At 52.5% G+C, this 24,887-nt stretch overlaps 6 protein-coding genes and 2 pseudogenes across 6 annotated transcripts; 3 read left to right on the top strand and 5 right to left on the bottom strand.

Annotated features, from left to right (window-relative positions):
- Positions 1-4,549: 4,549 nt before the first annotated feature.
- SAPIO_CDS10828 (uncharacterized protein) lies at positions 4,550-6,808 on the bottom strand (the record flags this gene model as incomplete). Its single annotated transcript, XM_016784365.1, has 2 exons — positions 4,550-6,062; positions 6,159-6,808. 2 exons carry the CDS (start codon positions 6,806-6,808, stop codon positions 4,550-4,552), a joined length of 2,163 nt encoding a protein of 720 aa, XP_016638588.1.
- A 2,874-nt stretch (positions 6,809-9,682) lies between these two features.
- SAPIO_CDS10827 lies at positions 9,683-10,234 on the top strand (annotated as a pseudogene; the record flags this gene model as incomplete).
- Positions 10,235-10,690: 456 nt separating this feature from the next.
- On the bottom strand, positions 10,691-13,282 carry SAPIO_CDS10826 (Formaldehyde transketolase; the record flags this gene model as incomplete). The annotated part of the gene is made up of 6 exons (XM_016784364.1): positions 10,691-10,801; positions 10,849-12,528; positions 12,620-12,704; positions 12,824-12,919; positions 12,979-13,025; positions 13,232-13,282. 6 exons carry the CDS (start codon positions 13,280-13,282, stop codon positions 10,691-10,693), a joined length of 2,070 nt encoding a protein of 689 aa, XP_016638587.1.
- A 2,312-nt stretch (positions 13,283-15,594) lies between these two features.
- SAPIO_CDS10825 lies at positions 15,595-16,704 on the top strand (annotated as a pseudogene; the record flags this gene model as incomplete).
- Positions 16,705-16,830: 126 nt separating this feature from the next.
- SAPIO_CDS10824 (Syja N domain-containing protein) lies at positions 16,831-20,110 on the bottom strand (the record flags this gene model as incomplete). The annotated part of the gene is made up of 4 exons (XM_016784363.1): positions 16,831-17,695; positions 17,760-19,542; positions 19,645-19,867; positions 19,997-20,110. 4 exons carry the CDS (start codon positions 20,108-20,110, stop codon positions 16,831-16,833), a joined length of 2,985 nt encoding a protein of 994 aa, XP_016638586.1.
- A 343-nt stretch (positions 20,111-20,453) lies between these two features.
- Positions 20,454-21,042, bottom strand: SAPIO_CDS10823 (uncharacterized protein; the record flags this gene model as incomplete). Its single annotated transcript, XM_016784362.1, has 4 exons — positions 20,454-20,608; positions 20,679-20,819; positions 20,893-20,955; positions 21,021-21,042. 4 exons carry the CDS (start codon positions 21,040-21,042, stop codon positions 20,454-20,456), a joined length of 381 nt encoding a protein of 126 aa, XP_016638585.1.
- A 567-nt stretch (positions 21,043-21,609) lies between these two features.
- Positions 21,610-22,529, top strand: SAPIO_CDS10822 (uncharacterized protein; the record flags this gene model as incomplete). Its single annotated transcript, XM_016784361.1, has 5 exons — positions 21,610-21,644; positions 21,805-21,817; positions 21,939-22,068; positions 22,132-22,392; positions 22,465-22,529. The coding sequence occupies 5 exons, from the start codon at positions 21,610-21,612 to the stop codon at positions 22,527-22,529; spliced, it is 504 nt and encodes a 167-aa protein (XP_016638584.1).
- A 611-nt stretch (positions 22,530-23,140) lies between these two features.
- SAPIO_CDS10821 (uncharacterized protein) lies at positions 23,141-24,142 on the bottom strand (the record flags this gene model as incomplete). Its single annotated transcript, XM_016784360.1, has 4 exons — positions 23,141-23,472; positions 23,543-23,688; positions 23,769-23,865; positions 23,962-24,142. 4 exons carry the CDS (start codon positions 24,140-24,142, stop codon positions 23,141-23,143), a joined length of 756 nt encoding a protein of 251 aa, XP_016638583.1.
- Positions 24,143-24,887: the final 745 nt, after the last annotated feature.

Raw genomic sequence — 24,887 nt, 5'->3', positions numbered from 1 at the left:
TTGGAACCCAGTCATTGTTACTTTGTAAGAGAGTGCACATGTGGTTTGGGTCGAGGTACCAGTTTACGCCCGCCGGTCATGCACTAAAATCACGTCCTACGCAGAAACGTCAATTGGTACTTGCAGGCAACGGTCATCTCTGTACGAAGAGCAAGGAAGCCTGGTACCACTCTAACCGTACAGTGTCCAACGATTAAGTACCAACCAGTGTACACTAATACAGCAGCAGCCTGGTGTGAAGACCAGCAGAAGCGAGGGAGTCGGAACATTGAACATCGAGTAACTAGAAGAAGATTGGTAAGACGCAGGCCAGTTCGTTAAGCACCTCGAGCTTGAAGGGCGGTCAGGTCACCGACCGCCAACTAAACCCCGCCGGCCCATTGGCCACTGACGCAAGAATGGTCGGGTGAGGGGAATATTGATCCATTGATGGCAGGCTCGGCGTCGGGACCTGCCTGACGGTAACCAGCAAAGACCACCCACACCCCCGACTTTTTGTCCTGGTGAACGAATTGGACCACACGACAGCTGCGGGGTACTGTCTGGGTGTACTCTTTTCAAGCACGGGCGGTTTCGATTCTCGATTCTACGAAAGTTATACGATGTCTGGGCTAGCCTGCTTAAGTTCACGACCCGATGCACTCAAAACTGTTAATGTCATGCCATGGCTGATTGGCGAGCCAATTCGATGACCTGTTCTAACTGCGCAAAGTCCTACCGTCGAATCTTACACTGCTCGAGAACACTTCAAGGCGTATCTCTAGTTGACTGGAAAGCAACGGGATCACACTAAGTCGGTTAGTGTATGGAGATAGCGGCGGTATTGGTATGCAGCTGCTGCCTGCAAAGGGCGAAGTAGCATGGGAGATCCATTTCCCCCCATGTATCCAGAATCTCTGTACTGGCAACTGCTCGCCCCATATTTGGACATGGGATAGCCTGGTCGATGTGAGGTGGGAGAAACGGTGTAAATGAAGTAAGTACTTGGAGGCCAGCAAAAATAATTACTCAGGTGTACAACATATCACGTCCATACACTCTAACACTCTGCGTATACCTGTGACGTACGAAAACGTGCGTGTATACGAGAGAGTACGGGAACAAACAGTTCAACCCATCAGATTCAATGCCGTGCCCACTTCCTCATAATTGCTTCCGCCTATTCAACCTCCCTCGCTTTTCATTGCCGCCTCCCATCGATAGGCAGGAGAATTAATTGAGACGTGGGCCACGACCAGGCCACATTATCCAATCCAAGTTGATCGAAGGCAGAAGAATTATGTATCACAAAGCTGGATTTCCAATTCATGCGCTGCCTCGTTCTTATTGCTCGCCAGGTCGACTTGTGAAGGAGCTGTCCGATTGGAGCATTGATGGTTGGTGGCTGAAAATGGAAAGAGATCGACGGTGAGGAGAGCTTCCTCATCCTGGTTGTCCATGCGAGTGCTACCGTTGCCAACCTCAAATCCGTGCTGCACTCGGCCCCGGCTTCTTGATACACCAACCATAGCTGCGTAGCATTGTTCACTGGTATTGACTGACACTAGATTCGATCCCCATCCCCTAAAAGTCGAGCATCCTCGGATCTTGATAAGCCTTCCGACGTAGTACTAATTTAGTATAATACTAGCATGAGGCATTTCCATAATCGGATAAGCTTTAATGGTTCTGGTTACCGCTTCCATCGGCCCCATATTGCATCATCTACTTACACGGAGGGGACTTCGCCGTAGGCTGGCGTGCCTCCGCCCCTCTGGGACTGAGACAGGCGGAGGCCAGGTATAGGAACGGTCAGTTTTGAGCATTCAGACTTACCTGCCTCCCGTTACGCCCTTTGCACTAATGAGTACTCCGTAGCTGATGAGGGAAACCCTGCTTCACGAGCGGTCTCAGGAGCTGTACTCAGCAAATCGACCATCGTCATCCTTGTCTCAGTCAGGTGGCAAAGCCCGTGATCCAAGCCCGGGGTCCTGGCGGGGGCTTCGGAATCTTCAAGCGCCCTCTCTCGTGTCCTGCGTAATCCTATTGCCGGTCACTCTCTTCTGAAACTTTACAAATGGCCTCTGATAAAGCTAAGGCTGCGGCTCTCGCAGTTTTGTCATTCAATTGTTGCCAATGGGTTGTCTTCACGCATGTTAAATGGACGAGCGTCATCGCTCGCTCCTCGAGAAGGGCCCTTTCTTCTCATTTGAGACAGCCTCCGCCTCTGGAGCCGACTCCGTTTACGGGAAAAAAAAATCGATGTTGTAGCCGGGGTCGAGAAATGTTCGATGGCCCCGTGAACGGTGGGGTAAAAGAAAAGTCACCCCATGGAATGTTGGCCCTCGGTGAAGCTCGGTATACAGATCTAGATCCGAAGCATCCACATGGACATCGACAACAACTCTTCAGCTGTGAATCAAATAAACTAAGTTTAAATGTTTATTTAACAATACAGACTCGGCGACATCCGTACGCCTGTGCTCCTCTGGCCTCTTTCAATGTTGCCACTGCTTCCTTCGCTTCAGTCTGGAGTACGAGATCAGAACCTTATAGAGTAAACTGCAAGCCACTCTGGGCGCATGGTCTGTATCAATTTCTTCTTGCTTACCCCCAAAAAATCAACTAGCCTGATACTCTCTCCCGAAACCCCTCGCCTCGTAGGCAACCGACGACGTAGCCCGCGACAGGCAAGGCTCCCCCCATCACCATCCCCCAAGGTTTCTCGCCAAAGCAGCCCAACAGGCTCCGAAATAACTAAAACGGAAATGAGTCCTACCCTATCTTGCCACACATGTCCTCTCAAACGCACCTGCGTCAACAAGGCTGCCTAAAATGCCTTGGAAAGCAAAGTTTCTCCCGGGTCCCGAAAACAGGCCGGCTTGTGGCGATGCCGCTCTAAGAGAAGCTTCCAGACTAGCTCATTCCTTTCTAACTGCTCCCCAGAATCTTGGCTAAGCTCTGGGAAGCTAAAACGCTTGCTCAGCTCATCCATCCTTTTGCTCTGTCTGGGTCACCGATCGAACCGCCACCCTGTGAACCCTGATGACAGATTTCAAGACCCTTCGTGGTAAGGCTCGCGTCATATCGTTCGCGGAGCTGATGCCTAGGCTGCTTCTGATAGATGTAAGGCTTTGCTAAGGATCGGTGCAGCTCTCGTGAGTTCGCTCGTTCGGCTTCACAGCCTTAGGATACATACAATACTTCGTAAAAGTAGAAACAAATAGACCATCTTGCGGCGGCCTCGGGAGGAGAATGTAGAAAAAGTAGCCAGCCTGTCTGAGCTCTTGACTCGAGGCCTCCTACTGAAGCCTCAGGCTTTCGGTTCTTGACCACTGAACTGTTACGCGTAGTTTCTTCAGGACTCGTCCAGACGCTTCTGTACCATTTTTAAGTAATAGCATTCAACCACGTAACGATATACAAGAACAGATATCGATCCCCTAGTACAACGTCCAACTCCCTAGTTGAAGGAGAAACGGCTGTTTCTGCCTCGTACCTCCGTACATGACACCAGATCTAACTAACACCCTCTCCAACGAGAAACAGGAAATATTAAAGAAATTACGAGCAAAAAGTTGATAAAATAGGAGCACAAGTGAGACGCAAGCAAGAAAACAAGCTACCCAGTCGTCAACGGAGAACAGACTACGGATATAACCCGCGCAAATACTTACACCAAAGTCAAGTGCAAGGTAACAGATCTAACATGCAAACACGCACGATGCGGAGAAAACAACGACTGATGAAACTCGAGCGGTTACTTTGGGGAAAAATGTATGTATATAGGATTGATGCTTCGCATGTAAAGTTAGAGAAGAAACCATCACTGCTAATATTTGGACTCCCTGAAACGCCAATCAAGCCTTTGCCCAAGACAGAAGAAGAATAATATGAGGCAACAAGTAAAAGAAAAGCAAGCGCGGAGAAAAACGTGGAGGCCACAAGAAACCGCCCAAGCCAGAAAGAGGAAGAAAAAAAAGAAGTTACAGGAGAATGATGAGAAGGTGTCGGGATTGAATGTTTGTCGCAAAGAGCATGCAGAAAACGAGCGAGTTGGACAGAGTCCCCCAAAAAGACTTCCAAGATCCTCTTTAATCGCTAGGCCATATCCAAATGTGATAAGTCTTGCATGTGGCAGATATTCATACCTCAAGACCCATGAAGGATGCATCGAGGCCGAGTTTGAGTTTCGCATGAGAACAAGAATCTCCAAAAGGAACGCAGGGAAGGCCAAATGTTCGTCCTCGTAGTACTAGAAAGCTCGGAAAATACCCATTGGTCTCATTCACCAACGTCGTAATTCCCAAGGAGGGCTGACAGGCACTCGCGCCTTGAACAAGCCGCCTGGCTTTGTCTTCAGTAGCGGTCTCTGGATGAATAGCAAGTGTTGCCGTCCTCATCAACGAAGTGTTTGATCTAGCGGGTTGCAGCGTGCGAAACGTTGAAAGGACCGGCGATGATTAAAAAAAAAAAAAAAAAAAAAAAAAAAAAAAAAAGAGAAGAAGAACTAGGTAGAGTATAACATGTGAAGCGTAGATAATCGGTGGTAGTCGGGTAAGCCGCAAGCCTACTGCGGGTAGTACACCATACCGGGAGCTCCCTGAGGATAGGGGTAGTATCCCTCCGGATTGGGATTCACCATACCACCCATGCCAACCGCGCCTGGTACATATCCCTGGGGATCGGGATAGCTTTGGTAGGCTTGGACCGCCTGAAGCTGCGACGGGTCATAGTAATATACCATGCCGTTCATTTCTCGAGCGATGGGGCCCTGGCCCGGAATGCTTGCCTGCCCGGCCTGGGATTCCTGAGGAATTTGTGGGGGGTAGCCAGTAGGCTGGGGTTGCTGTGAGCCTGGAACGAATGTAGACATGGCGGCTGACTGTGGTGGCATGTTGTAAGGCTGAGGTGGATAGTAGTATCCTGGCTGTGGCTGCATCACGGGATACGGCTGGTTGTAGAATGGCTGTTGCGGGTACGCAGTGGGTTGGAAAGGAGCAGCGTGAATAGCACGCTCCGGGATCTGGGAAAGGGGTGTTCCGATAGAGTGTTGAGATTGGAAGGATGGATTGCGAGTGTGGCTGTCTGGTGGGCCGCCATTAACCATTTGCACGGGAACCTGTTGATGGAAAGCCTGCTGATATGGCTGGGGCAGCTGTTGCGGTTGCGGTTGTTGCTGCTGGGGATGTTGGGACATGGTTGGAGACTCAATGTCTGCGACCGAGACCGCCTTCTGCGGTCGTGGTTGATGCATAGGGATGGCGTTAGGGCGATTCTCCTGGAAGGTAGGTTTCTGAGGAAGAGGGTGCGTCTGTGGGGGCGGGAAGTTGCTAATTAGGGACTCTCCGACGGGTCTGTCCATGGGAGGAATGTGCTGGGCATCAACATCGGGGATAGGGAGATTGGCGGGAGGTGGCAGTCGAACGACGGGCCTCATAGTATCGGGGGGTATAGCAGCCCGGGATACGACAGACGCTGTGGGTGAAAACATGTATTCTCGCCCGTCGGGAGCGATGGAGGAGCGGCGGCTCCGAGCGATGCTAGGGGAATAAGTGCTACCATAATAGCTTCCGATGACGCTCGTTCGTCGAGACCAACCACCCACGGAGCCCAAGACCGACTTCGGGCCCTTGCCTCCTCGGACACCGGGCTTCTGGTTCGGTCTCATGGCACGGGGAATAAAGATGAACGATCTGTCGACTGCCGGGAATATATATCGAGGAGGATGATCTGGGAGGGAGATGCGGACAGGCTTATCTCGACGAAGAGGCGGTCGGTGATCGGGCAGCTTCGTATACTGCTTTACCTGCAAGCCGCGTACGATAATGGGCTCCTTCATAGGCGGGAAGAAGACTCGCACTTGTGCATTTCCGATGTGCTTTTCTGTGGAAAGAGTTCGATTGATGGGAGTCGGGTTTTGTGGGCAGACCGGGATGTGACCAGTTCCATTAGGAGGTCCTTCGGCATTGTGCACACGCCTGGGTGGTCGAGGTCGAGCAGGTTCGGCGACCGTCTCGTGCATGTCGTGAGTCCACTGTCCGCTAACGGTGGGGTCTGCAGGGTGTTGCTGCTGCATTTGGCTACTCAAACGGATTAGCTTCCGGTGCTTCGAGAGTGCTTAAGAAAAATGCAAAGAGACGGAAGTCATGTCAGGCTGAGATGTATTCCAAACATACCTATATGGCACATAGGGGGGCCCATAACCACCACGGTTGTTGCCGACGCGAGATTGCCTTGCGAATGGGCGGAATCCATTTCCAGCAGGTCCAGCATGTCGGTGATCATGCATGAAGAAGGCCCCCCTGTTGGGCACAAACGAGGGGTCAGCATCTCTCCGACGCTTGTACTCCTCGTGCTCCCGACGCCGACGGTCACCGGCAGTATCCTGGGGCGGGCGAGACACCGAAGCAGAGCTCACGATGAGCGGGGCGTCGGGAGAGAGGTTTGGTGATGTGGAACTAGCAACATCGTCGAAGTGCATCTCTTGGACAGGGTGGGTCGGGTCAGCAATCGAAAGACCCTGCAGCATCATCTCGGCATCGGTGATGGGCTTGCTGGGATGATGATGATTCGAAGAAGCAGGTCGTCCGGCGGGCTTGATTGTTCCGTTTCCCGCCGTCTTTCGGGGATTGGCCACGGTGGGCGAGGCATCGTCCTCAATGTTGCTGGTATCGCTGTCATCGGCAGGGTCGTCGTCCTCGGTAAGACCGGACCCATCGCTGAGGGAATCGTCATCAAGATCGAGGGCATCGGGGCCGCCGTCGTCGTCTCCTTCATCCTCAACCCTTCGTCGATGACCAATCCGCCGGCGTCGGGGAGCAGGCATGATGGCTGGGGGGGAAGGCTGATGACGTTATGAGAAAGCGATAGTAAGAGATGTTGCGAGGTCAATAGGGCAACGGAGCGGAGCGGGCAAGTAGGGTGCTCTGATAGCGCCTCTACGCTGTCATTCGAACCTGGATGAGGCGTTCATCAAGACGGAGAAGAACGGTGGTGGTGTTGATGGGTGATGGGGAGCAAAGAAAATTATGACGTGAACAGGGAAACCGCCCTGCGGTGGTGGTGGTGGTGGAGAAAGCGAGATGCGGAAAGTATGGCTGCTTAGCAACCTGGGTTGGGAATTAAAAATAATAGGGTCTGTTCTAGTGTTGTTTCCTTAGATGGGCAAAGTTTAAGGTTTGAAGCTCGCGTTTTGTAACGGATGTTGTAGCTGAAAGGGGAAAAAAAAAAGATATGAACTGTCGAGGTTGACCAAAAAAAAAGATGCTGATTGAAGATATTGATGGGTTGATTGGAAGGAACGACGTGGGTGTTCTGGGCCGTGGTCAAGACGGAGTACGAAGTGACTTCGGAAGGTCTTTTTCTTTCTTTAAGCCAGTTTTCCCTCTTTCTTGCTTCTGCTGTTTTCGACTCTTCCCTGCAGGCGAGAGTGCGGTAGCACGCGATTCGACACTGTATTACCATTATCAACAACCCATTCTGCAGCGTTGAGGCCCCCAGACTTTAGTGGGTTACACGACCACATGTGCACAATCACAGCTAAAAGTAGCGGATAGCTCGCTGAAGCGAAAGTCTCGACGACACAGTGCCGGCCCTCCCCACGCTCATGCAATGCCAACCAATTCCACCATCTCCAATAGAATGCCACCATGACACCTATCTCATCCAACAGGGGGGCTCTTTTCCGCAAGCTTCAAGCTCCATTGGTCCAACACAGTCGTTGAAGGGAAGTGGGCTTCTCTGCCAGTCGTTGATCAACCCCCATCAGGCCGTGCAGAACATACCACAGCATGTGGCTGGCTTTTTTGTCTCTTTCTGTTTACCAACGCATGCGTGCGGCACTTTTCATGACTTGTGAGCGGGCCGAGTTTTCAACGGATCAGGCTCCAATTGCCGCTGGAAGCAGCTCGGTCTTTGACCTAAAACGCCTGTCGAGCCCTCGAAGACACCACCGCATTGGTCGCGGATCATTTTCGTGTGTTTACTCGCACCCTACTCAGGAAACATCAGACCATGGCCACGGTCTCTCGCTATGCTAGACTCTTGACGGCGAACCAACCGGCATCAACCCATCAAAAAGCTTCCTTGGGGAATATGGAGCTACAAGCTCAACAACTGCAAGGCACGAGAGAGAGACAGCTAAATTGATCCAGTACCTGGTTCACGACAAAGCAAAATCAGGATTCCTAGCCAAGAGGACGCCGGACACGGCGGTACGTCTTCGTTCTTGGAGATGGAGGGCTTTCCACCAGCCAGGCTCCGTCGAGTGGAGGAAGCACCTGTGTTGTACGCTAGTGCGTGTCTAGGCATGTAGGCATATGCGCAACGCCAGTACTTCCAATACGCCCTCCTCCAATTCACAATCCGCGTGTGAACAACCGGACAACCAGAATCAAGGTAGCTTCATGTCCGCGGTCCATAAACAACGTATCCCGATAGCCCATTGAAGGAGCACAAAGATGTAGGCGGAATCCATAGCCCTTTCACGAGGCGTAATACGCGCGCAGGGGTTCTATGGAAGGCATTTTGCAAGCAGCTTCGCGAATGATTCGGCGTTCCTGATATGGTAGTCAGTCATTCCTTTTTTATTCCCCTAGGGCGGGCGTCGAGAAACAGCCGGATGTGGATCCAGACCACATTCTCCGCCCAAGACATTGGCGAGCTTCTCGAAGATATTGATGCAGGATTTCTAACCGATCGGGGCGGCCTTATGACAAATCCGGCGGACTAGACGTGACTTACTTTGCCTGCCTCCCTCCCCCGATCCAATCCATCCAGATGTCAGACATCACTGATGGACGTTCTAAGTTTACGTGCTATGTCGTGGATGGGACTGGACGGAGTGGAGAGCAGCCAACATGAGCTAATCCGAAGCTACCACAACCTGTTGTCACCCCACCACCCCAACCTTGGTTCGAGCAACATCGTCCGCCCTCGCTTCGTATAAAAACCCTGTGCTGCGTACTGAGTATGCGTACGGAGTAGAGCCCATCCCACCGCTATCTTGTGTAATATCTATCACCTTATCGTCCGGTTCCTGCTGTGAATTCCCACAGGCTAGCTTCGCTTGTCGGAATCACGAAGTTGCCGTTGATGCGAGTTTAGAAGTGGGCGGGGCTGGGGAACTTAATCTCAACGGAAAAGAGCATCATCGAGGCATCGGAATCACGGGAAGCAATGAAGCGTTCCACTTGCCACTTGACGGGGAATATATTGATGAATGAGCCAAATTGCATAATGGAGCCTTTGCATTGTGATATCCGTGCCGGGCTTCGGACTTAAAACAGCCCGCTGGTGTGATGTGGTCTGCAAATCAATGAAGGGACAAAGGCCTGAACCAGACCACAAGCTTCAAATTACTGATGTCATTGATACATTTGATGCTCTCTGGTCGCTCTCTGTTCTTCGAAGACCCCACCTCTGGGTGCCAGGTGCCCACACCCGGATTTAATGGCTCGCAGCCCCCCGCAACATCAATGCACCCCAAGCTTCCTGAGGTGTGCCTCTGTGCTAGCGACTCGACCCATTGAAATATTGCAAGGAAGAAACACCAACTCAGGGACATCAATTGATCATTACTAGCTCCAAGCTCACTTCACCACCATCATCCTCGGAATTCAACAACCAAACTCAATCCGTGGTCACAAGCACCGTCCCCAGTCCGCCCTCGCAACAAAAACCATCTCCATTCAACGAAACAATGGCGCCCTCCTCGAATCCCGCCCCCCAACCTCCCACAACAAACACAATCTCAACCCACCTCGCCGACCCCTCCCTAACCCCCCTCCGAACAACAGCCCGCTCCCAACCCCAACTCGAAGCCCTCACCTCCCTAACCTCCACCGCCCTAACAGCCCACTCCACCGCCCTCCGCCTCGGCCTCGGCTCCCTCAAACGCCTCATAGTCGAATATCCCCACCCGGGGCCCCTGATCCTCAATTCCTTCCTCGACCCGCCCTCGGCGCGGAAACAGCACGACCGGCTGTCCGATGCCCTGGGCGAGCTGGACATAAACGCTTCTTCTTCGCCCGGGGACGAGCGCGCGGGTGAAGAGGCGGCGACGACGGCGAGTAGCGGCACCGCTGCGGACGACGCTGAGGATCCGCCGATGTTGGTCGCTGTTGTTGTTGGTGCTGGGCCGGAGGATGGGAGGGAGGCGAAGAGGGCGGCGGCGAGGTTGGAGAGGGTGGGGAGGAATTTTCAGAGGGAGTGGATGGCGGAGGAGATGGCGGCGGTGGATCGGGGTGATTGAGGAGAGCGTTTTCTGGGTTTTCGGGCACGCGATGTGTTTCCGAAGAACGCCAGCCATACATACATATATACTACCAGCGGCGACTCGAGCGTGAACATGGGCATTCGACTCCCAGACGTCGACTCGTTTGCCTCGTTTTTCCCTTGGGCCTAGGCCACGGAAATCAACATATCGGGGCAGGAGAACAGTCGAGATACAGGCGACTACAAGCCTGTCTCCGCTACGGGGCTAGTACAAGGTGACTCTGGCGCTCATACCACTGAAGGCGAAGCATCACGTCTAGACAGCGACATGGAGAACAACAGAGAACAAAAGAGGTTGAACAACAAAAAAAGATACCCGGTGCTCGTTTTTATCTCTTTCGGCACTCTATTTACGATATACACTACTTTCCTCCTTGCTGCAGAATTGACAATAAAAGATCCACACCCCATGCTTTTCCATTTCCTCGTAAATTTAGATGATCTGATCGAAAGCCCTGTTGACGGGCGACCTGACAGGGACATCCTTCCAGAAGTTGACGGTGGCAACCGCGCGCTTGGCAATACCTTCAGGAGTGAACTCGAACTTCTGCAGAGGTTGTTAGTAATGGGTAAACGGGAAGCGTAAGTTACGGGATGCTGGCTAGAACTCGCCTTGTAGACATCGAGGTAAGGACCGGAGGCACCGAACCTGTTGAGACCGAACTGCTCGTGAGTGTACTTCTCCCAACCCATGGTGGACATGACCTCGACGGAGAGCGAGGGGATGCCGTCGGGGAGGACGCTGAGCCTGTACTCCTTGGACTGGCTGTCGAAGATCTCGAAGCAAGGGAGAGAGACAATACGGGCCTTGATGCCGTGGTTGTCGGCGAGGTACTTGGCAGCCTCGACGCAGATAGAGACCTCGGAACCGGTGGAGACGAGGGTTACCTGGGCACCCTCGACCTCCTGGAGGACGTAACCACCACGGGCAGCGTTGTCGATGGTGGATCCCTGAAGCTGAGGAAGGTTCTGGCGAGAGAGAGCGATGATGCTGGGGCAGGTCTTGTGGGCGAAAGCAACCTTGTAGGCGGCGCTCGTCTCGTTGCCGTCAGCAGGGCGCCAGACCATGCAGTTGGGAAGAGCGCGGAAGTGGGCCAGGGTCTCGATAGGCTGGTGAGTGGGACCGTCCTCGCCGAGACCGATGGAGTCGTGGGTGGCGACCCAGATGACACGGACGTGGGAGAGAGCGGACAGACGGACGGCACCGGCGGCGTAGGAGACGAAGTTGAGGAAAGTACCACCATAGGGGATGATGGTACCGTAAGCGGCAAGACCGTTCATGATAGCACCCATACCGTGCTCACGGACACCGTAACGGACGTAGCGGCCAGAGTAGTCTCCAAGGCCGGTGGAGGGGGGCTGGAAGTCAACAGCACCCTTCCACCTCGTGAGGTTGGAGCCAGTAAGATCGGCGGATCCACCGACGAGCTCGGGGAGGATGGCCTCGACCTTGCTGAGGACAATCTCGGAGAGCTTTCGGGAGGCGACAGCAGAGTCGGAGGTGGAGTAGACGGGGAGAGCCTTCTCCCAGCCCTCGGGGAGATCACCCCTCAGGCGGCGCTGGAGATCAGCATGCTCGGCAGGGTACTTTTCGGCATACTTGGCGAGGAGCTGGTTCCACTCGGCCTCGGCGGCAGCACCCTCGGCGGCGTGCTTGGCATAGTAGTCGTAGACCTCCTGGGGAACGACGAAGCTCTTCTCGGGGTCGAAGCCGAACTTTTGCTTGAGCTGCTTGATGTCGTCGGCCTTGAGGGGAGAGCCGTGGACACCATGGGTGCCCTCCTGCGTGGAACCGAAGCCAATGGTGGTCTTGAGCTGGATGAGAGAGGGCTTGTCGGTGACAGCCTTGCACTTCTCAATGGCGGCGGCCATGCCAGCAAGGTCGTGGTTGCCGTCCTCGACGGTGACGACGTGCCAGCCGTAGGCCTCGTACCTCTTAACTACATCCTCAGTGAAGGCGCAGTTGGTGTCGCCGTCAATGGAGATGTGGTTGTCGTCCCACACGGCAATAAGGTTGCCGAGCTGGAGATGACCGGCAAGAGACGAAGCCTCGCCAGAGACACCCTCCATCAGACAGCCGTCGCCCATGAAGCAGTATGTGTAGTTGTCAACAACGTTGAAGCCGGGCTTGTTGAAGGTAGCAGCGGTGTGAGCCTGGGCCATGGCGAGACCGACAGCATTGCAGATACCTTGGCCCAGGGGACCAGTGGTGACCTCAATACCGGGGGTATCATGAGCCTCAGGGTGGCCAGGAGTGATGCTGCCGACTTTCTATTATCAAAAAGAAAAAAAAAAGGTTAACAGCGGTGCTCAAACGAACACGGGGGGGATATGTGCCCCAGAGACGAGACTAGCGCCTTACCCTGAAGTTCTTGATGTCGTCCATAGTAATGGCATAGCCGAAGAGGTGGAGGATAGCATATTGGAGCATGCAGCCGTGACCGTTCCTAATCAAGTCGCCAGAGTAAGGAATACATCCTGCATATGGCTCGTTTCCTCCCCATGGGAGCTTCCAAGCATAGGGAGACGTGACTGGTCACGCCGGCGGAGAGCGGGTTAAACATACGAAAGAACGAATCGATCCCTGTTGAGCCACTCAGGGTTCTTGGGGTTGAACTTCATGAACTTGTCGAAGAGGACGTGCGCAATGGGAGCCATGCCCCTGGAGCTGGCGTCAGTAGAGCGAATTTGGGCAAAATCACATCCATCGGGAGCACTAACATTGGGGCACCGGGGTGACCCGACTTGCTGTTGGCGGTAGCATCGGCCTAAGAGGAGAATGCGGTGTTAGCAACCGCGCAATTCAAAGCAAATTCTAGTCAATTGCCCCATTCCACTCTGAATGGAAGCAGTCATCGCAAGCATCGCCAAATGTGTAGGGCATGGCGGGAGGCAGAGGCAGAAGCAGAGGCAGGAGAGCGAAACCAGATGTGTCAGAGCCAAGGTGGGGTTGGAGGGGCGCAACGCAACGTACAGCAAGAATGCGAATGGTGTTGACGGCAAGCTGGTCGATGTTGCCAGACATGATTGCGGTAAACGACGATGGTATCTCTGAATAGGAAAGGACAAAAAAGACTGTGCTGTCTATGGATTTAATTGACGAGAGAAAAAGTCGACGAAAAGCTCTGTCGGGAGATGGGAGCAAATTTTTTTTCTAATAAACGAGGTCTGGAAGGAGAGGATGGAACGAGGTGGGAGAAAAGTGGCCGTCCGGACGTGCAAGCGGTGCACTAATATTTTGCGAGGCGCTTGAAGTCCAAGAAGAGACGAAGGCGGGGGAGGGGAAGAGCAAAGAAGGAGGGGGAGGGGTATCCGTAGCTGTTTGGAAAGAGTCAGTCGCCGTTTCCCACCCCCAGTTGAGACGAGCTTCAACTGCCTTCCGACACTAATATTTTAGCAATCGGACACCAGACAACAGAAGATGACACTAGGCTATTACACTATTACACTACCACCTGTACATACTAGACCATCCACTACACTTCAATGCTACTACTCGCCAGCAACGAGGCGAGGAGAGTTGAGTTTAGAGCACAGAGCCCGATGCGCGGCACCAGAGACACTAAACCCCTCCCTCAGCTCCATCCTGATACACACTCTGCGCTCGGGTGGGGGAGATCATATTACCCAAGCTTGATGTGTTATGTATTCCATTATTGATCGATATTCAGTCCATGATAATGGGCCAGCGCAGTAATGATCGTCGACAACTACATGGATCCCAATGGCTCCTCCGAAGGCGCCGGGCTGGGGTGTATCTCTAACCGTCAAGGCTACCTACCTTCAAGAAACTTGATGTCCACCTTGGCCGCGGAGGCCATGTACATGTGTCCGGACTTGATGGAAACTTGCAAGCTTCGGATCGGATCAGTAATTATAAAGCCCCAGACTTCTCCTCGCAAGGCGACCCCGAGAGTATTGATTGATACTGACCACGAAACAGTAAGCTATTAGCGATGCTTGACCATCCAAGCACAGCATGACAAGCCCTTGTGGAAGCATCGAAACAGCAGTATCATCTCACCCCTACCAGTAACATTCTTGTTTTTAGCCTCTTCGCGGCGTCCTTTAAGCTTTACCCAGGTCGAGTGGCGATCAATCGATACCCGCTTTCGTCCACGAGGAGCCCTGAAGCCCTGGCAGAGATGTGGAGAATGCCTCTCGGGCGTTCCTTGTTGTGGCACCACCAGCTTGCAAGGTTATCTCCGTTTTGACATTCTATGCCCGCCTAGAGATTCACACAAGGCATGTCGTTCCTTGTCCCTTAGGTTTGCTAAAATCTCGCAAGCCCTCCAATTGATCTATTCCCCACGGTTGGTTGGAACCGCACGAATAATTTGCACCATGTGCCGGCCAATCCGTCTGGGGTTGGCGATGCGGAAATCCTCTCAAGAGCAGCCGATTACGCATTTGATTTCTAGTGGAGGGGCTATTTAGTCGCATTGTACCCCCTCTGCTAGTGGACTTGGACACCCACGCCCATCCCACTTTTTGTCATTGCCCGCCGATGCCGCTGCTACACTATGTGCGGTGTAGTGTATTTGTAGTGCCACGGAGCTTTGATTCGCCTCTCACTTCGTCGAGAACTAATAGAGGGTGGCATCGATGAAAGCTGGAAGCTTGGGCAATAACTGTCGGAGCTTGCCACAGCTCTTTGCTCTTTACTGGTGGTAGTGTCCAGCATGCCAGCTTGATTTTGTACTTCGCAGGCACAACAGCAGCTCTCTTGGTTGACTCACAGATCAATTTGATTATTATGGCACGCTCCTAGGGACACAAAGCCCTTGACTTCTAGCGAGTACTGATCAATTCAATTGATTCATTGTATCAATCAATTGATAAGCCAAATCCCAGCACTCTTCTTCGGACCTACATAACCAACCATACAGGATCGGATCTTACACCTTGTGGCGGGTGCGGGCTCAACTGATGTCAGAACCACAATCCTCCCATCTCGATTTTATCCGCCATCCAGGTTTAGCGTCGTCGCCGCTGGGTATGTGTGTGCCTGATATTTCCAGGTTCTGGTTTGTCTCTTTCAAAATTTGAAAGCATTATTAAATTCTCCTAAATGATGACCTAATTGAACTCTGATGTGCCCCCCACTCTCCCGATACAACTGTACATCCAACTCTCTTCGTAGCTGGACCAGACACGCGGATTTCTGACGACATCGAAGGAGACTTTTTGCATAAGTGAATGCGTCCAGCCCCAATTAGACCCAGCCTTATCTCTCCAAGATCTGGCAGTTCCCCGGTTGCGAACGTGTCGGGGCTAAACCCACTACGGACACTACCAAGATCCCGAGCCCTTGTTTCACTCGGAGGTTAGTGGGGGATGGCGAGGAAGTCTCAGGCTTCCCGGACACCGGCCACCAAAGGGTCGTCGTCTAAGTCAGGCAAAGGCGCGGGAAACAAGGCCGTACGAGGATCGGGAAGCTTAAAAGAGGAAGCTGCGCCAGCTCCGGCTCCGCAGCTAGATCCCAAGATCCAACAGCTACTACTGGACCTGTTCTCCCGAACCTTTGCAGATGAGCTATCTGCGAGCGACTTTGAAGCTACCTTGCAGACCATCAAGGGAGCTTTGTTCAATCGGGACTTTGCGGCAGCTTTCTCCAAGGAAGAGTATCTAGCTGCGTATGCGGCTAGATGGAGCCCGACCCGCGCCCTCTGCTACGCTTCAATTTTTGAGGGTGTCCGTGACCATCTCGAAGGTCTTGTTGCTACAACCCCAAGGGGAGGCGAGGCCGAGAGCCATGAAGATGAGCCCCAGGCCGCACCGCGGCTAAAGATGCTGTCAGTAGGTGGTGGCGCTGCGGAGCTTGCGGCTTTCTCTGCGCTACTTATAGGCCAAAGATTCACCCGGGGCGAAGCTATCCTAGCCGACTCCGGCCCGTGGGGAAGTGTGGTCAAAAAACTCCACGACGTGTTAACCACACATACCATCCGTGAGATCTCAAAATACACAAGCCATGGAGAGAATGCAGATAACGGGCCGGCTGTCTCACCAGAATCGCTTCTCATGAGATTTAGTCACAGCGATGTCCTCGCGACTAACAAGGAGCAGTTGTCCGAGCTTATTGGGACTGAGCCCCTCCTTATCACTATCCTCTTCACGCTTAACGAGCTCTATACCTCCGGTGGAATAGGAAAGACGACTACCTTCTTGCTCAACCTCACCTCGTGCGCTCCCGTCGGGACCCTGCTCCTTGTCGTTGACAGTCCTGGGAGTTACTCCGAGACTGGCGTTGGTGCCCAGGCGAAGAAGTATCCCATGCAATGGCTTCTTGATCACACCCTCACAAAATCTCTCAGTGACACATGGGAAAGGCTAGAAGCCAACGACTCAATATGGTTCCGTCTCGCGGATTCTCTACGATATCCTATACCCCTGGAGAATATGCGATATCAACTCCACCTCTACCGTCTTGTGCACTCCCCAACATGACGCACCCGCAATAGATATCCAAAAAAAGAAAAGGAAAAAAAAAAGCTCTTATTCACGAGTTCTTAATTACAATTATCTATCTTCCTTCTCCTTCTTAGAAAGGTGTATGGAAAAATCCAAAATGCTTCACGCCCAGACCATACGCTTTATCGAATGCCCCAATTGCTCTAGCAATCCCGTACTCCTCCTCGCCTCCTCCAGCGAGATTATATCCTCCTTCTCAATCATGCTCGTGTCGCCATTCGTCTCCTTCCCCTGAGCCTTGAACGCCATACGTTCAATCTCAGAGCACATGGTCACAACCTGCTGAATCTCCGTCTGGCGGAGCCCATCGCCATCCTTTGCCAGCGAAGACTGCGCGTACGGCGCCTTGAGCGCGATTCTCCTGATGACAGGTCCAGCACGTGTCTTCCCTCCGGAGAAGAAGCTCGCGAACCCCGATATGGAGCCGTTGCCAAAATCAGACGATGACTGGCGCGTCTTACGCTTATCCTCGAAATTCGACAGCGTCCTCGTGTTGGTCCGCGTGAAATCGTACTTGCCGGGCTCGTAGGATATCACGCAGCCCACGTTCTTCGTCTCGTCCATGTGCACGGTCGAGATCGTTGATGTGATGTATGTGCCGAATTTTATGCCCACGATGTGTGCTAGGTCGACGCGCTCGAAGGATGATACCCTGTCGAGATCCCAGTCGAAGCGGCAGAGGTAGAGGGCGGCATCGGTTAGGAGGAGGATGGACTCCTCCATCGGCTGGCCTTGGATGACGCCTGATACTGCGGGCGCTAGCACTGCCCATCCGCCGATGAACTCCTCGCTTTCGTCTTCAATGACGCGGTCTTGGCATAGCTCGATGGCCTGCTCCCGCCTTTTCACGACTGATACAGCCGGATCCTTCGTCACCATGTCCGCCTCAAATTCGGAGAATACAAGGGCTGTGACGTTTCCGAGGAGAAAGTCAATAGCTAACTGACTAAAGTAGTCATTTACCAACCTAGATAGACCGCGTCAATAACAGGCCTGACATGGGAGGTCTTGGCCATTCATTCTTCACTTACCCATTGTAAAACCTGGTGATTGACAAGCCCAGGTCGTTGAGCGTTCCTCGGTAATCCCTCTTCTTCGTCCGAGTGTAATCTCCTTTCATGGCAGCCGTTGAAGCGTACTGATTCGACACCGCGTCGCCATTATCCGCCCAGATGTTGTTAAACCACCACGCGTTCTGGTCGACCTGGGCACTCATATCAAACCCTTCCTCGTGAAGCTGCGCCTCCAGCATGTACTTCGCAAACATGCTTTGGCACACATTCGTCCTATCCAGACAGTCCATGCAGTTCGTCCTCGTGACTCCCCCTTGCTTACGAACGATCTTCCCGTCCGCTTCAACCGTGCTGCCGAATTCGTGAAGAGTGTCCTTAAGCCTCTCGAGCAGTTGGCTGACATTCTCAAACTTCATCCCGCGGCAGACGGCATGGAAGTCGAACCACTCAAAAGGAACTTTCTCAGATTCGGGTACTTCGCCGTTCAGGCGGTCGACTTGGTCTGCGTAAGCGTCGCCGACGATGGCCTCCGGGCCGTGTTTTTCGACAAGGTTGACAAGTTGTATGGAACCAAATGATTGTTTGAGGTGAGTGAAGTGCTTCTTCATCGCCAAATAATTCGCGTCGGGAGAGTGTTGGATTACTGGAACTGGCTTGAAGGAATACGGCGACTGCGTGAAGTAGACGGGGATACTTCCTCGAACTTGCATGAAGGAGTAAATCTTAGTGCCAAGCGGTGGTGATGAGCTCCACGACGGAGTAGATAGGATCTGCTCCGTTTCAACAGAGTTGGCAGTATATCCGTCTTCATCTATACCTCGGCGCATGTACCGAAGACCAGCGCGCTTCGTCGACCGCCTAGATATAAGCGTAATTAAGAAGTCTCTTTCAGTCGGTCTACGCTCGATGAACTCCTTGACCGATTCGTCCGGAGGCGACGTAGGCGCGGAGCCGCTTAGGAAGAGATTAGACATTTCCATCGCCTCGGGTTCTGAGTCGTCGACCTGCGGCGGGTGGCAATCCATGACAAAGGATTTCTGGCCCACGAAGCCCTGCATGATCGGTAGAGCAACTGATTCTGCGCCGACAGAAAGAAATGGCAGAAGGAGGTGGTTATTCCAGAAGTGTATGGGAGCCACTTGAGCGTAGAGAGGAATCTCTGGTTCAAATGCTTTACACTCTGCCCAGCTCCTCGTTATGTCGAAATCATACGAGAAAAAGAAACTCCGAGAAGAGCCAAACAATACCCTCGTCGTATGCAGGAGCTTGGGAAGCAGCGCGGTCCCTGTCCCTTCAATGCTGTCCTCGGAACTCCTCGAATCCCGGGTAGCCGCCGGCACAGGTTCTTGCTCAATGGGCGGTCTGCTCAGACCCATAGTCCGTCGCTGATCCAGTACCCACCCCTTCTTGCTGAACCATCGCTGCGCAAATCGGCCGAAGCTTCCCCTTCGGCGAATAACGTCCTCAGCTACGGTGCTAGTGATAGGTTCCTCAACGCTAGCTGCCTCCGGGTTTCTCTCAACGTGCACTATGTCGTCGACATCGTCGCTCACACTCACCCGCGGGATAGCTTCCGACTCGTCCTCCAGTGTGTCGCTGTCATCGAGCGACTTGTCTCCAGTGTCCTTGTTGTTTAAATGTTGAGCCGTCTTCGCAATAGAGGCTTCCGTCTCCGCCTGCGACGAGCACGGCGTAATCGCAACACCCGTCACAACATACACGGGAAAGCCCTTGACCTGCGCAACCTGTTCCCGGCGTGTAATAGTAATGAGAAAGTTCTGTCTGAATACCGCCATAAGTCCTACAAGCGGCCCAGTTTAGCACTCGTCTCCCAGCACCCGGACCGTCAGGCCGCGATGCGAAATCAAGGGAGGGACGTTGGGAGTGGGAGGAGAAAGTTCACCTATGACGCCAAAGACCTCAAAGGATGGCGAGGAACCCGGTGGTGAATCGGCCCCATTTTCGCGGGGCAGGTAAGAGACAGTACCGTCGCCATATTTAATCAAGAGTTGCTGTGACGAGCGCTGAGTTTTGGACGACGCCGTTTGCAGTACGAGGCCTTCGCCATTGGCAGAGACAATGACCTTACGCGCGATGGCCATTCTGCGGTTGAGCAATGTCAGAGCCTACCAAACATCCAGTAAGAAGTTACAGACACTCTGTTCATTGGAGACATGAGTGTGAAATCTGGAGGGATTTTTAACGGAGTGTGAACGCCGAATCTGCAAATGCCGTCAGAGGAAGGTGTACAATACGTTGAGGTTGGGTGGCCCGCCGGAACAGCTGTAAACCGAGTGGTCCAATGTCCATGGACGGATGGTGGGGGTGCTGGGATTATTGGGATTAGAGTGGCTGCAGGTTTGGATCATGGTGGGGTAGGCAGCCGAGGACGGCGACGAGACGGCTTCTATGGATGCTACGCTACAGTTCGGTGCTAGAGTTTCAACACCTTGCATGAAGTAAGGTCCACAAATTGATCCTCAACTACAAGGGATACTTGCGTATTTGAGAGAAAAATCTTATTCAAGCCCACCATCGTCTATCCCGGGCTGCGAAGGCATTCCAGGTATCATCTATCCACCAGGCAGGAGCTAGAAAAGCTCAACCGCCATGGTACCAAAGGGTCTTCGAATCGGAATCCGCGAACCATACATTCTTCGTATCCGCCCTAACCTTTGTTGCACGTCTAGAGTACAAGATGAAGCGACATGTTTAGAGGGCAACCCTCTCGACCTTCTCGCGCATGCTCCTAATCTTGTCCGCAAGCTCGCTTCCTTCGTTGCTGGTAATGGAGGCGGCGATGACAGCTCGGCTCACACCGCAGGCACGGCCAAGGGAAACCTTGGAAGAGACGTAGATGTAAGGAACTGTGGGAGGAAGTAAGAGTTAGTCGACTGGGACAACAGCGAAGGGAGATCTGCGAGAGCGCATGCTCACCGTTCTTGTCCTCGCAAAGGACGGGAAGATGGAGGACAATGGCAAGAGGGGTGGTATCCTGAGCCAGGACAATGAGCTCGGAAACACCTCGGTTGAGGGACTTGGTAGCCTCGTTGGCGCCCTTCTTCAGCTGCCGAGCATCTGTTGTAAGGATTAGTATCGGCAAGGTCTCGAGCCGCGATCGCATTGGGGAAATGTCGGGAGGAAATCTTACGCTGGCAGGACTGGACGAGGTCGAGAAGCTCTTGCTCAAGAGCAGCGTCGGCCAAAGGCCAGGCTACGGAAAGGTTAGGATCCAATTTCTTCCACTGCTGCGAGGCTGGCCATGCCAGGGTCACTTACCAGCACCATTCTCGTCGGCCATTGTGACTAAATCTTTTGGTAGGTAGTTTTGAGTTGCTGTACTTCAGGGTTCACGGCTTCTTTGCTCGCCCTGATCCTCTGAAACGATCGTTCACGGAATGGTTGCGGTGTTGTAAAGTGGTTAGGTTGGCAGAACCAGAGAAGAGAGAAGAAGAAAACGAAGTCGCAATAGTGCGGCAGCTTTTTTTTTTTTTTTTTTTTCTCTTTCTCTGGCTTGCTCCAATCCCACAGGTGTGAGGGTCTGGATGAAAATCCCCCCAGGTGGTACCAACTGCCCTTAGTTAAGCAAGATCTGAGACAAAAACAAGAGACATTGGCCCGTGCATTCACGTGATTCCCTGAATTCGAGGCCTCGAATCAAAACCTTGCCTGTCATCAAATGGCGCTCGAGAACCAGTATTGATCAGTGCTCTTCTTCAACTAACCTGTCCTTCGGTCACCCCGAGCTTCTCGCCAATCCTTACACAGCTACCACCAGTTCTTCATTCGTCCTTTCTACTATTTTCAACCTTCTATTCTCTCTTTTATTACTTCATTTCCCACAATCACCACCAACTAATTTGTCAAGATGTCTGACGGCGGTCTGAGGATCACCGAGGCTTGGTATGTGTTGTCCTGCTGCTGCCGCATAACGTCGTCATCGGTCCCAGCTTCTTGCTTCGCGAAATGACCACCAATAGCTTCTGCCATCTGCATTAGCCATTTATTTGCATCCGTCCCACCATCTTGTAGAGAGTATCGAGCTAACATTTCTATCTCGCAGCCCTGTCTATGCGGTCAGTTATCCTCTCGAGCCGTTTTGTTTATGCCCCAGCTATCGAAATCGTTTGAACGACGGCGACTCTCAACAGCGGAAACTTGATAGTCCGATGACCGATTCGCTAACAAACTCTGTAGCCTTTCTTCGGTGCCATGGGCTGCACGGCTGCCATTGTCTTCACTTGCCTGGGAGCTTCCTATGGAACCGCCAAGTCCGGTGTCGGTATCGCGGCGATGGGTGTTCTCCGACCTGACCTGATCGTGAAGAGTATGCCTACGCATCCCGAAGCTTGCTCCGTCCAATGAACACCATCTCTAACGAAATCTACAGATATCGTCCCCGTTATTATGGCTGGTATTATTGGTATCTACGGTCTGGTCGTTTCGGTTCTCATCTCCGACGGTCTCCAACAAGCGCTTCCTCTCTACACCGGTTTCGTCCAGCTTGGTGCCGGTCTTGCCGTCGGTCTCTCGGGTCTTGCTGCTGGTTTCGCGATCGGTATTGTCGGTGATGCGGGTGTCCGTGGAACTGCTCAGCAACCCCGTCTCTTCGTCGGCATGATTTTGATTCTCATTTTCGCCGAAGTTTTGGGTATGGCTTTAACTTTCGACGAATATTCCGTGAGAAAAAGAAAGAAGATGCTAACCCCTCCCTTTTTCGCAGGTCTCTACGGTCTCATTGTTGCCTTGCTGATGAACTCGAAGGCGACTACTGGAACCCAGTGCTAAGGGCCGAAATAGCGAGGTTTCGAAGCTTACGCGGATCTTGTAACTGGCTAGCTAGACAGAGCGGCTCCGCGTAAGCAATCACCGGTGATCAAATATATGGATATCTACTAGTTTAAAGAGATTCTTTGGTTGTCAGCGGCCACGGACAGACATTCTGGTTCGTAGATTGGCTGAAGAAATAATGGGATAGCAGGATGGGCTTATCCATCCGGAAAGGGTACTGGGAAGGCATTGGGACGCATATCACGGGAAGCATTCAGGGTTCTCGCACTGGTTCTTATGTACTCTACTGTGACAACATTGAATTTGATTTCGGACGGCTGACTGGTTTAGACGGTAATAGTGAGAGATGTACTGCGAGTGTTGTCTGGTCTGGGACGTCGTGCTAGACTGTTGATTTTTCTATTTATTGTTTTGTTTACCCTTGCTTTCCGTATCCCCATTGTCGCCGAGCATCCTTGCCTGACGAGGCTTACAAAGCGGGATAACGATATTGAACCTGCTCGAGTAGAGCCTGCCATTCACGGTGATAAAGAGCCATCCAGGCAAGCTTCACCGTGATGCTCCAATACAAGCTGGTGATCAAGGAACGGTCACGACGTTCCTCCATCTCAGCTCTCCATCTCAGTAGAACCCGAAGCTTCGCCAGGCGGCGCAACCAACTTCCTCACAGTAAGATCGTAAACAATCTCCTCCGTCTTCTTGACAGCGTATTTGACGCCGTCGACGCGCTTGCGCAACGGATCGTTCTTGAGGTTGAGCAAGAGGAAGCCAGCGAAGAGCTCCTTGACGAAAGACTGGATCTGGACAGCCTGGTCAAAATCCTTGAGTGTAACGCTGTTGGTCGCGAGACGGCTGAGCTCGTCGCAGAGCATGGTGAGGGCGGTGAGGTACTCTTCGATGGTGATATGGAAGGCGTCCCGATCCTTGAGATTTACAGGGACTATATGGCACAAGGCAGCGAACGTTAGTAGGGGTAGAGAGAAAGGAAGAGTGTTTGGGCTTTACAGTACCTTGAAGAATCTCGCTAACGTCCTCTGGGGTGAGGAGACGGCCGAATTCACCTGGCTTCGTCTCGGTGGCCATACCTCCCAGGAATCCGCAGAGGATCACGGTGAAGAGGACGTGGTTGATAGTCCATGACCATTTCTGGTTGTACCTGACAAAGGAATCATGATGTCAGAGACCAAACGAACATTTGAACCCAACGAAAAACCAAACGACTCAATTGTAGCTTACTTGTAGTAGGGGTACTGAGAAGCAAAGTCGGAAAGCTCCTTGACAATATCAATGACCTTCTTGATCTCTACCTCAACCTGGGCTAGAAGTTCAGGGTCTACACATAATGGTATGCCATTAGTATGGGGCAAAACCTTGATCTGACAGTGGGGTCGATGGCACTGCCTAGATGACAATTTTCACAGAAACTCACAGTTTTGGCGAGGGGTGGCATGGATGCGAGAGAGCAAGCCTTCAGCATACGAGTTCGCGGCTTCTAGCTTCTGGACGATTTGCGTCAGAGAGTCCTTGACCTGGAGCTCCTGCTCGATCTTCTCCTTCAGATGGGGGAAGATGGCAGGATCAAGGAGGCGCGATTGGGCGTCGTTCGACATGATGAGGATTAGAGCAGGATTATAGCAAGAAAACGAGTTGAGGCAGGAGAGTTGATCTTAGTTAGAACTACGTCTGTAGCTCAGAGATGCTGTGTTGATAATGCTTCTACGTTCGTCAGGCACCACAAATCCGGAACTATTTCTACATTTTTTCCCTGCAGAGCGAGACGGCACACGCAAAACTCAACCCCTCCAAAATGCTAACCATGCGTCTTCTTCACATCCCAGGCAAGCCTGGAAAAGTAATGAAAACGAAAAAGAGAATGTGTTCGCGTCACCTGGAGGCAGTGTAATACCAGGGACACTGTGGGTGAAGCCATGTGCAAGCACAGAGGGCTTCTCCCGAGAGGCAAAAATAAGATTAATCACGATTGGCCTCCTTAGAGACCTTTCAGAGATTAAACTGAAAAGAACAGATACTACACTTGATCTAAGCCAAACTGTAGCCGGGGAGGTTAGCACCATCTTCGAAATTGCGAGTCGAGTTGAACGTTGGGGGTGGGAACGTACAGGCAAAGAGAGCTGAAGAAGAAAAGAAGAAAAGGTTGAAAAGCGCGAGGATTGTGTCGGCTATATACTCGAGCGAAGGCGGTGAGGTGTGCCCCCAATCACTCCCGGCAGAAAACATTTTACATAATAATTCCTTCCTCGACTGGAGCAATGTCAAAGGGCCGAATTTTGATTGGGCAGAATCTGGTTACCTAATGATTCAGGGTCCAAACTCCATTTTCGAATTAGTACGTAA

This window comes from Scedosporium apiospermum (genome assembly GCF_000732125.1).
Source record: "Scedosporium apiospermum strain IHEM 14462 chromosome Unknown SEQ_SAPIO_0176, whole genome shotgun sequence".
NCBI lineage: Eukaryota > Fungi > Ascomycota > Sordariomycetes > Microascales > Microascaceae > Scedosporium > Scedosporium apiospermum.
This window is presented reverse-complemented; position numbering and strand designations above follow the sequence as displayed.